Source organism: Capra hircus, chromosome 24, assembly GCF_001704415.2.
Source record: "Capra hircus breed San Clemente chromosome 24, ASM170441v1, whole genome shotgun sequence".
NCBI lineage: Eukaryota > Metazoa > Chordata > Mammalia > Artiodactyla > Bovidae > Capra > Capra hircus.
In genome coordinates this window covers 56,237,078-56,249,745 of record NC_030831.1, presented here as the reverse complement: position 1 = coordinate 56,249,745, position 12,668 = coordinate 56,237,078, and the positions used below count along the sequence as shown (strand labels likewise).

General features: G+C 37.8%; 1 protein-coding gene across 3 annotated transcripts in view; it reads right to left on the bottom strand.

Annotated features, from left to right (window-relative positions):
* Positions 1-12,668, bottom strand: part of WDR7 (WD repeat domain 7) — a 354,279-nt gene that overhangs the window by 301,338 nt on the left and 40,273 nt on the right. For all 3 annotated transcript variants that reach the window (XM_018039552.1, XM_018039554.1, XM_018039553.1), the window contains exons 9-12: positions 12,292-12,394; positions 9,204-9,336; positions 8,696-8,944; positions 7,589-7,809 (exon numbers count right to left, since the gene is read on the bottom strand). In XM_018039552.1, the coding sequence (XP_017895041.1) occupies positions 7,589-7,809; positions 8,696-8,944; positions 9,204-9,336; positions 12,292-12,394 (706 nt within the window). The remainder of the gene's footprint in view (positions 1-7,588; positions 7,810-8,695; positions 8,945-9,203; positions 9,337-12,291; positions 12,395-12,668) is intronic.

Sequence of the window (12,668 nt, the reverse complement as noted above, 5' to 3'; positions counted from 1 at the left end):
ATCCGCTCCAGTATTCTTGGACTTCTAGGCCAAGGGAAGTTAAAAAATCATTTTTAACTAATCTTTAGAAAAAGGTTAGTTCTGCTAACCTTCTGAACTAATTTTAGAAAAAGGTTAGTGATAATCATCAGTTAAAAAATCATTTTTAACTAATCTTTTGAAGACCTGAGCCTATATGTTCATACTAGGAAACACATATGATTCAAAATGTATTTTGAAACATTTTTCAAAATTTACGTTTTAAATAAAGTTGTAGCATTGGCAAAAAGCTCTGATAATCCAATCATCCATGCCAAAGAGAAAGGGAATAAAATATATTTACTAAAAGTAAATAAAACATGACAGTTTAAAAAGTCAGTTTTTGTTCCCTTTGATCCTTCTTCCCCCCACTCCCAAAAGCAAACAGAATCTGAATTTGGTGCGTATTCTCTCATTCCGTTTTCATAATTTACCAAAAGAAGCCTTAAAATGCGTGCCCTCTCCGGCGCTGCCCCCTCCTCAGGCTCCCCAGCACCAGATGCAGTCTTGGTCTACACTAGCCTAGAGCTCAGACTGTGGAAATTCCCTCAAGCCTACTCCCGACAGCTGTTCAAATCAGGAAAGCATTCTACCTCTAACCACTCTGTGTTGCTTAAATGTCTCAGTTATTAGAAGAATAGTAAACAAAAATGTTACCTTTATAAAGTACAAAACATAGTGTAAGACACAGAGAACAGACCAGTGGTCACCAGTGGGTGAAGGGAGGAGGGGAGGGGAGGGGAGGGGCGGGGGAGAGGAAGATTCGAACCACTGGGTGTGGCACAGGCGTGAGCACACACCTTGCAACACCGGGAAGAGAGCCAGTACTGTGCAGTAAGTGTGAATGCAGGGTAACCTTTTTAAAAAACTGTATAAAAATAAACAATTAAACAACAGTATAGAAAGGCTCTCTAGAATTATGAAATACTGCTTTCAGGAGGAAGGGAATGACATAGCTGGAGAACAAAAGGATATGTATTAATATCCTTTAATGCTTTTTGCATTTAGTATTCCTATTTATAAAATATTTAAAGACACTACAGTCAATAATATCCAAAGTACAGATGACAACTGAAAACAGTTAGGCACCTAAAATGTTAACAAGCCTGCTTTTTAAAAGATTTTCCTAAAAAGTCTCCTATATGAGTATCTGAAGTGGCAATAATATTTAACAATAATATGAAGGTTTCACTTTAAATCTGAATCCTATTAAAACTGCCTGTAAAATCTTATATATCTGAATAGCAATATATAAGGTCAAAAGTCACTCACTTAAAAACAATAAACACAACTTGAAATGACAAAAATGGCACAGAACTTCACTTTATATTATGTTATGTAATTCAAACAGTATTTTAGTAGATAGTTTTACTTCTATTTCTTCTCATATATGTGTATGCTGCTGCTGCTAAGTCGCTTCAGTCGTGTCCGACTCTATGCGAGCCCACAGACAGCAGCCCATCAGGCTCCCCCGGCCCTGGGATTCTCCAGGCAAGAACACTGGAGTGGGCTGCCATTTCCTTCTCCAATGCATGAAAGTCAAAAGTGAAAGTGAGGTCGCTCAGTCGTGTCTGACTCTTCGCGACCCCATGGACTGCAGCCCACCAGGCTCTTCTGCCCATGGGATTTTCCAGGCAAGAGCACTGGAGTGGGGTGCCATTGCCTTCTCCAATATACATGTATATTTTCACATGCATGTATAGTATACCCACCTCTCATACGTATATACATGTACATATTCCTTTCACATTATGGACAGTATATTTTGCTTTCTTAAGAAACCAAACCACACACAAAAAAATTAAAAAGTCACCTCAAACTGAATTTTTTCCTCTACAGTCCATAATCTTAAGAAGAAAGAAATAGAAATGGCAAATAACCTAACATTAGCAATCTCAAAACCAGTTCCAGCACCCTCCATGAAGTCAACACACAGTTAGTCAAATCTCATGAGTTTTCTGAGAGTTTAACAAAGCCCCTGGTTTCTCTGAGCACCCACGAGACACCCCTGCCCTCGCCCGCCAGAGCATTTCTTTAGGATCTCTCCTTTGTCATTTATAGTTGACACTGTAACAGACTTCCTTAAATATTCGCCTGATCCTGCTCCTAAAATATGTTTACATTTCTTGGAACACTGAAATGCATTACTTAACAGACACTAATTCTACCCAAAAACATTCTGATTTTTTTCCAATAACCCTTTGGCACTCCACAATCTTGAAATACTTCAATATTTTATATCTCAAAGCATATCTTCAGGAAAGTTTTAGATTTCCTTTCAGTTCAGTTCAGTCGCTCAGTCATGTCCGACTCTGCGACCCCATGAATTGCAGCACGCCAGGCCTCCCTGTCCATCACCAACTCCCGGAGTTCACCCAAACTCATGTCCATCGAGTTGGTGATGCCATCCAGCCATCTCATCCTAGATTTTCTTTCTGTTCAGTTCAGTCGCTCAGTCGTGTCCGACTCTTTGCGACCCCATGAATCGCAGCACGCCAGGCCTCCCTGTCCATCACCAACTCCCAGAGTTCACTCAGACTCACGTCCATTGAGTCTGTGATGCCATCCAGCCATCTTATCCTCTGTCGTCCCCTTCTCCTCCTGCCCCTAATCCCTCCCAGCATCAGAGTCTTTTCCAATGAGTCAACTCTTCGCATGAGGTGGCCAAAGTACTGGAGCTTCAGCTTAAGCATCATTCCTTCCAAAGAAATCCCAGGGCTGATCTCCTTCAGGATGGACTGGTTGGATCTCCTTGCAGTCCAAGGGACTCTCAAGAGTCTTCTCCAACACCACAGTTCAAACGCATCAATTCTTCGGCACTCAGCCTTCCTCACAGTCCAACTCTCACATCCATACATGACTACTGGAAAAACCATAGCCTTGACTAGACGGACCTTAGTCAGCAAAGTAATGTCTCTGCTTTTGAATATGCTATCTAGGCTGGTCGTAACTTTTCTTCCAAGGAGTAAGCGTCTTTTAATTTCATGGCTGCTATCACCATCTGCAGTGATTTTGGAGCCCCAAAAAATAAAGTCTGTCACTGTTTCCACTGTTTCCCCATCTATTTGCCATGAAGTGATGGGACCGGGTGCCACGATCTTAGTTTTCTGAATGTTGAGCTTTAAGCCAACTTTTTCACTGTCCTCTTTCACTTTCATCAAGAGGCTTTTTAGTTCCTCTTCACTTTCTTCCATAAGGGTGGTGTCATCTGCATATCTGAGGTTATTGATCTGTACTTTAATTATTTAAAATAATCTGAATCATATAAAAGTTAAATCTCAGCTAACCAGTTTATTCAGTGAATCAAATTCAATTTCAAAGCACTTTGCCTAAAAGGAGTTTTACAGTTTTGGGGAAAAAAAAAAAAAAATATATATATATATATATATATATATATATACAAAATTCCTCTAAAAACTGAAAAACTAAAAACCTTTAATGAACAATAAACATAAAATCTATTCAAAGCAGGTACTCTACATAATGCTATAGGCAGTGTTTACTGTCTAGGAAAATGTTGAAATTTTTAAATAATTAAAATTCCTATAAATAGTTTATTAAAAATAAATATATAGGGTTACTGAGTTTGGCACTAAATTAATGCTAATGTATAGCAAGAATCTGGAAAGATCTTGGGGAAAAAGATGCTAAAACAATATAAAGATACAGGAGTGGGGAAAGAAAGGATAGCAAACAAACACCTAGAATGTGGACCAATAAGATGCGCATCCGCGGGGCTGCGGAAGGGCACACAGTCTGTCCTCAGAGCTCATCTCCAACCACAGCGTCTTTTCTACCCAGCAGGCAGGATTTCACTTTTTGTTCACTCTCTACACAGGCTAGGAAACAATGATTCTGCTCAGTACTTTTTCTTAACGACTTTCTACATTTTAGTAAACAGGAAACGACTAGACATTAAGAATGAAAAACTCATCATAATTGTACATTCTTAACGATAATTTAAGTCATTTCTAAAATACAACCAACATTTCTGTTTTAGAACATCTTTTCCCGAAAAAAAAACAACTTACAAGAAATCAAAACTCAACTTCTTTCTCAATCTACCTAAGATAAGAACCAAAACTCCTACTACAATCCAAAAAGCAGATGACAAACTTTTTAGTACTGTAGTAAATAGTTACAATCTTCCAAGTACCAGATCACTTAAAAAGAAAAAATATTTTTTGCTAAGAGAGTAACATTGGATCAATTTATGAGAAGGACAATTTAAGCATTAGAGATAGCATTTGATGTCACTAACTCAGCAGAACAGTCATTTGCTAAACATTTAGCAAATAGCAAATCCTTAGCTTTTTATTAACCAGTTAGGGCTCTCTGATTTTCAAACACATTAGCTGCTAGGCCTAAAATGTGCAGCTAAATGAACAGGTTATTAACTAGGTAGTTATTAATGCCTAGTCATTATTAACTAGGCAGTTATTATTTACATCTTATATTATCACAAAGACCAAAGCAAATGTATCTTAATCAGTACTTTTGAAAGCTAATTAAAAACAAGAAACTACTGTTAAACCTATAAGCAAATTACTTCCCAAGAACCAGACTTCCTTGTTGGTGCCTCTCTTCCTCACACTGTCCAATCAACCAGCTCCTCTGGCTGGCGCCTCGTCTAGTGAGAAGACCCCTTTCTGTTCAGTTGCATATATGTCCATATCTTAGCTTTTACTCATTATGAAATATTTCTAAATGCAATTGATCAAAAACATTTTATTAAATACACACTTGAAATTTTAAAAAAAGAAACCAGAAAATGTGCTCATATACATAGGCTAAAAATATGCATATATTAATGCAGTTCAAAAGGAAACATGACCCTATGTAATTTATTCAAAAAACACTTTCCTTTTAATACTTGTAATATATATATATACATATGTACATACACACCCTAGTATTTTCAGTGTATTCTTACAAAAACAAAAACCAGCCAAATCAAAATGGTTGCTTTAAACTTAGGAATAAAATAATCTACATTATCAACTTCAGCATTAAAAAATTAGATGTTTCACCAAATTTGCAGTCAGATGTGAAAAAAACCTATATTTTACTATGGGGCATAAGGACTGTAAAATGAGGTTCAGGACAAGCTTAAACTTAGTAGAATTACAATGATATCTATTTCACTAAAATAAACATAAAATTGGTTATTTAAATAGATTTAAATAAAATGGATTTAATGGACTTAGAAAAGGCAGAGGAACCAGAGATCAAATGACCAACATCTGTTGGATTATCAAAAAAAGCAAGAGAATTCCAGAAAAACATCTATTTCTGCTTCATTGATTACGCCAAAGCCTTTGACTGTGTAGATCACAACAAACTGTGAAAAATTCTTAAAGAGATGGGAATACCAGACCACCTGACATGCCTTCTGAGAAACCTGTATGCAGGTCAAGAAGCAACAGTTAGAACTGGACATGGAACAACAGACTGGTTCCAAATAGGAAAAGGAGTATGTCAAGGCTGAATACTGTCACCCTGCTTATTTAACTTATATGCAGAGTACATCATGTGAAATGCTGGGCTGGATGAAGCACAAGCTGGAATCAAGATTGCCAGGAGAAATATCAATAACCTCAGATACACAGATGACACCATCCTTATGGCAGAAAGCAAAGAGGGACTAAAGAGCCTCTTAATGAAAGTGAAAGAGGAGCATGAAAAAGTTGGCTTAAAATTCAACATTCAGAAAACTAAGATCATGGCATCCGGTCCCATCATTTCATTCCAAATAGATGGGAAACAGTAGAAACAGTGAGAGACTTTACTTTTTTGGGCTCCAAAAATCACTGCAAATAGTGAGTGTAGCCATTAAATTAAAAGATGCTTACTCCTTGGAAGAAAAGCTATGACCAACCGAGACAGCATATTCAAAAGCAGAGACATTACTTTGCTGACTAAGTTCCGTCTAGTCAAGGCTATGGTTTTTCCAGTAGTCATGTATGGATGTGAGAGTTGGACTATAAAGAAAGCTGAACACCAAAGAATTGATGCTTTTGAACTGTGGTGTTGGAGAAGACTCTTGAGAGTCCCTTGGACGGCGAGGAGATACAACCAGTCCATCCTAAAGGAAATCAGTTCTGAATACTCATCGGAAGGACTGATGCTGAAGCTGACAATATTTTGGTCACCTGATGCGAAGAACTAACTCGTGAAAAGAGCCTGATGCTGGGAAAGACTGAAGGTGGGAGGAGAAAGGGATGACAGAGGATGAGATGGTTGGATGGCATCACCGACTCAATGCACATGAGTTTGAGCAAGCTTGGGGAGTTGGTGATGGACAGGGAAGCCTGGCGAGCCGTGGTCCGTTGGGCCACAAAAAGTCGGACATATTTGAGCAACTGAACTAAACTGGCTATTTAAATAAATATACAACGATTTTTTACAAGTGATGAAGATTTTTTTTAAATGAACAACAAACTGGAAAGAAAGAAAAAGACAAAAATTTGTACAAAGAAGGAAGAGATTAAGTACCTAAATTTTCACATCTGGCAGGGGAAAAAGAAAGACACACACACACTGGCATAGAACTTCCTACACCACCACGTGTGTCAAATCAAATGAGACCTAGCACTGGCAGAGCATGGCAGATAATATACACTATCATGAAGGTCACATGAGCAAGCAGAAAGGGCCAAGGAAAACTTCCTGGGTCTTTGATATGAGACTCCTGAACAATGGATCAGATACATGAGTAAAATGCTTTTCATTTTAGTAAGACAGTAACTGGTGAAGGGGTTTTGATAAGCATGAAACGTGTGATAACGACAGTGTACTTGCGTGTTTATGTACGTGGGTCCATACACACGTGTGTGTGCTGGGGAATAGTGATTCTGCATACAAAGGCAGCTAATCAAATGAGGAAGTTCAAATTAAACACACAGTAAAAGAAATTACAGGTCTGTTATTTATCTGTCCTAAGTCCTCCTAAAATTTCCTATTTCTAAAATTATGAAACTTTTTATATTTGACATCATCAGCTAACTTACACACACATCATGAAAAAGCAATCTGCTCTCATAAAAGTATGAAAAAAATTTTCCAAAATTATTATCAGTGCCTATTATTCTTTCCCTTGTCACAATAACTGTTTATTTAAATGTATTCTAAGTATTGAGAAGTATTTTCATTCCAGCTATAAAAGCACAGGTTCAATATCTTTTTGCTCAGATGGAGTTGAGAATGATGAGACTACTTTGATGAGCATGACTTTAGGGATACTTAAAACTACTTCAGAGCAAAAAATTGAAACTTTTCAACAAACATATTCTAAATTGCTACTATGTTTCAGGGATAAGCCATGCCATTTAGGCAGGAGTAACAGGAAAAAACACTGTGTCCATCTTCTATTTCTATATGCCCAATAGTAATAATCACAACTTTGCCTAAACATCATATGTTACCACTATTTAGTTTTATAATTACAAGGATTTTTTTTTATTAATTCTTCCATCACACTTTAGATTACTCTGGATTTCGTTTATATTAAGTCTGGCAGCAACACAGTTCGACTCTACCATAGTGAAATAATCTTTCAGGTTCAACTTACACTACAGTTTTCAGGTGGAACTAGAAGCTGAGTGATCTCGCCACCATGGACACAGAAGATATGTTTCATTTCTCCAGAAAATATGTCCCAAATGATGACCGAGAAATCCACGCCTCCAGATATGAGATATCTTTGATCATAACGGGCTGAGACCTGATGAGCATACAGCAAACACGTGACTTTGTTCCGATGGCCACGGAGTGTCCTGTGAGGCGGCCAGCCTGCAAATGAGGTTTGGGGTTTAAAGTGGGAAAATTCGAGTCTTCCAAAGTTTCAACAGAAGTAGACAAGAATCTTCAGACTAGCTCTACATTTTATCATTAAAAAGCCCCTTTCACATATATTTCTATTGGACAGTACTGTTCTAAAACATTACCAGTATTACTGAAAATATGATACTAAGTACACCAGAAATACCTAATAATAAATGGCAACTATTAACATATATCAAAGAGAAAAACTGGATCTTTCTATTTACAGTCATTGTGCTAAGTTGCTTAAGTCATATGCGACTCTTAGAGACCCCGTGGACTGCAGACCGCCAGGCTCCTCTGTCCATGGGATTCTCCAGACAAGAATACTGGAGTAGGTTGCCCTTTCCTTCTTCAGGGGATCTTCCCAATCCAGGGATCGAACCCATGTCTCTTGCATCTCCTGCACGGGCAGGCAGGTTCTTTACCATTAGCGCCACCTGAGAAGCCCTGTATTTACAGTCATTAAGTGGTGTTTATTCCAGTAACAGACACCGACTTCAGTTGATCCTTGAGCAACATGGGTTTAAACTGTGCTGTGCAGGTCCACGTATACGCAGATTTTTTTCAATAAATACATATTATAGCACTACACAGGGGCAGTTGATGGAATCCAAGAATGCACAACCATAGGTAAAGAGGGCTGGCTGTAAAGTAATACACAGACTTTCAACTGTGCAGAGGATCAGCACCCCGGACCCTCCGAGTTTTTCAAGGGTCAAGCAGGGTGTATTTTATTAACTGCACGTTACACTACCAGCTACAGGGCACACTGACAACCACCCTGATGCAGACACCGTCAAGTTCACGGTCACAGAGCTCTCCTAACACTGCACGCGAGCAGGTCTGCAGGTACCTCTGCGGAGCATGTGCTCGCCTTGCAGCAGCTGCACTATGGCCGTCTGTGTGGCGGGGACAATAACGATGCTTCCGTCTTCACGGCCACAGACGAGTCGTCCGTGGGCTGGTATGTACACACTTGCCGTCACCTTAAGAGGTTCGTTACTATTGGGGATCACGCTCAGCTGATCTATAATTCCAGCAGGACATGGACTCAGTTTATCAAATGCTTCTTGCAAACTAATAGACGTGGTCATCTCCAGCCCTGTGGAGGTTTTGTGTGGTAGAAAAGAAACATATTTGAGCATGTTAGAAAAAGAAAAAGAAAAAAATTCAACAGGTAAAAATAAACGTGCTTATAGTTGATTCAGTGAAATACCAAAGAGTCATGGTCATCAACTATCATTCTAAGAAGACAAGGACATATGTACGTTATGAACTTCCTGTACAGTGGTTACTGTTTGGGTTATTCAGTTAGAAAGATTGAGAAATAACTGCACACGATTTTCTAGAACCTCCATTACCTTCTGGTTTATCAGGTGTGTCTGATATGTTCCAAATATTCAATCTTCCAGAAGAATCACCCTGAATTAATAGTTTGTGGAAGTATTCTTTGCATCCATAGAAGAATCGAGTCACAGGAGGACAAATTAGCAACTGTAAAAAAAAAACATTGTTCAAATTCCCTTCTCTATCTTTTAAAACAAAATATTTCACAGATAAAAGTTTCTTCAGATTTGGATATAATCATCTCAGTACCAGAGTAAAAAAAAAAAGTGTATCTATAGAATGAGTATTCAATAATATCTTAATTTTGTAGCATTGATAGAAATATGTCAACTAATACTCAAATCCAGTACATATAACACAAACATTCAAAGAAACGAAAACTATATTTATATAGTCTTTCTATAGAATATTTTTATTCTTTTCTCTGCTTTATAAAAACCACAATGCAATTATTTGTCTATTATTAAGCAATGAATCCAAAGATATACCCCTCTATACCAAAAAGAAAATTCTCCACTTAAAAATTCAAAAGGAGAGAACTGGTAATCTAAACTTTCTCCCATTCCTTATTCAGTTCAATTCAGTTCAGTTCAGTTGCTCAGTCGTGTTCGACTCATTGCGACCCCATGAACTGCAGCACGTCAGGCCTCGCTGTCCATCACCAACTCCTGGAGTTCACTCAGACTCACGTCCATCGAGTTGGTGATGCCATCCAGCCATCTCAGCCTCTGTTGTCCCCTTCTCCTGCCCCCAATCCCTCCCAGCATCAGAGTCTTTTCCAATGAGTCAACTCTTCCCATGAGGTGGCCAAAGTACTGGAGTTTCAGCTTCAGCATCATTCCTTCCAAAGAAATCCCAGGGCTGATCTCACCAAGAATGGCTATAAAACTAAACTACCATGCTTGTACCACTAGAGGACTCTTTTGTTTTTTTTAATTAGATTATTTTTCAACTAATAGCACGAAACATCCCTGGTGGTTCAGTGCTAAAAAATTTGCCTGCAATGCAGGAGACCTGGGTTCAATCCCTGGGTCAGGATGATCCCCTGGAGAAGGGAATGGCTACCCATTTCAGTATTCTTGCCTGGAGAATTCCATGGACAGAGGAGGGTGGTGGGCTACACCCCATGGGGTTGCAAAGTTTCGGGCACGAATAGGCAACTAATACTTTTCACTTTTTCCATTTGATCACATTTTCATAACCCACTTGAACCTAGCCTGATATGCTAGCTATAAACTACTAGGAACAAAAAAAATTCATTAGGATCTTACATATACTTTCATTTTTAAAGCACGTCATTTTCGGTTTAAGATCCTGTATCTTCAGTGAGACCACTTGTTTGAAAATACTAAATAGTGGTGGACTCCTAAATTTAAATTTTTGATGATTAATACACTAAAACTTGAGTATGAAAGTATGTAAGCTTATCTTGAAAAGCAGTTAAAAAACAAAAGGCTTCGGTGCATAGTTATAGTTAACAAGTAATCTATATTCAGTATCAGTGCTAAAAAGCATTACCCTATAGAAATTATATACATTAAGCACAGTCAATTATTTGATTTAGCTTAAAAAGTCTGAAAATTACTAAAGTTTGACTGATAAACAACAAGCTTAACCAGGGAAAGTTGCTAGTATAACAACTTTTTGTTGTTATAACCAGCATTCTATATTACAATGTGTATCTCGCACCACATAATACATATATTTTAATTCAAAATGAATTGGTGAGCTGATACTTAAAGAAATATAATATGCATTTGTTTTGTTTCATGTTTTTTTTTGTTTGTTTTTTGTTTTTTTTTACTGCACAGTGCAGCTTGTGGGATCTTACTTCCCCGACCAGGGGCTGAACCTGGGCCCAGCGGTAAACACCAAGTCCTAACCACTGGACAGACAGAGCATCTCCATCGCGCATGTTTTCTTTGCGAGTCATTATCCCTTAGTTTAAGCGGAGTAGCTGTCCACTTTGCCATCTTTACTTGTCTAGCGATAAGCAGCAGTTTAAGTTAAGAGAGTAAAAGACAGGTCATGACAGCTCTTAATTATACAGGGATGGATAAATTCTATATATTCAAAATATTCACGGAAAATGGCAAGGGATTCCCCTTCCCATCCCTCCACATAAAGATAGAACGAAATGCTCAGAATGAAAAAGCTATGGAAACCCAGCTCATAAGTAAAAGAAACTTTATTTCCAAAACCACAGCTTCTTTCTTCATGCAAAGAACACAGAGTTGAAAAGCCATTACTAAGAGCATTTCAACTTTAAATTGATATTAAGTAGGTTTTTAGAAGCAACGCAGGAGGCCTGGGTTCGATCCCTGGGTTGGAAAGATTTCTTGGAGAGAAGCATGGCAGCGCACTCCAGTATTCTTGCCTGCGAGACCCTGAGGACAGAGGAGCCTGATGGACTACAGCCCGTGGGATAACAGAGCCAGAGACGGCAGAGCAACTAACACTAGAAGTCATGGTAAAGTTTGTTTTTCATAGAGAAAAAATTCTTTTCTTCTTTATTTCTAATGCCTAATGATTTAAATCACTACATGATTTGGGAGAAATACCGCAATATCTTATTCAAACAATAACCAGTCAGCATTATTACATAATTATCTCTGTCATTCTAAAAGTACATCTGTCACGATATTTAGGACTGCATCAGTGTAAAATCAATTTATAACATCAATGTGAAGTTTATCAAAAAGTCACTGCCACTCTGTAATCAGTATAGGATCACTTTTATTCCTGGAGAAAAGTAAATGCCTATATTATAGGCGTATTATGCATGCATACATGCTCAGTCATGTCTGACTCTTCGCGACCCCACGGACTGCAGCGGACCAGGCTCCTCCGTCCATGGAATTTTCCAGGCAAGAATACTGGAGTGGGTTGCCATTTCCTCTTTCACATAGGCATATTATAAGCAAATGCACAAATTATGCTTATAATAACTGACCATGTCAAAATGTTTTACAACATCTAATAGAGTGCCTTGAATGGCAATCAATCTTTGAAATGCTGAGCTACCGAAAGACACTAATAATTATAGTTGCAGAAAATTTTCAACACAGCCACCAACTATAAATGATACCTGAAGAATTTTACCTCTTTATCTGTCCGATCCAATAGGCTATGTTGTACTGGAGGAATTAAATTTTCAACTGCTTTCCCCACATCACTGCGGAATGAATCACTAGCTGGAAGGCAACTGAAAATGAGGAAAACGCAACATTCAGTAAAAAAATACTGACATTAAATATTTTATCATACCATATGATGAGTTTTTTTCACAATGAACAATATATAGATTTTTTATAGTTAATTTAATATATATTAAATTAAATGTTATTAAAATATCTTACTCAAATAAAAATCCACCTAATTGTTATGCTCAGACATGAAACTATAATTACAAACTTAAGTTCTCAAGTTTTTTTTTTACCTATATTAAATATTTATACTTTCTATATTTCCATACTTTC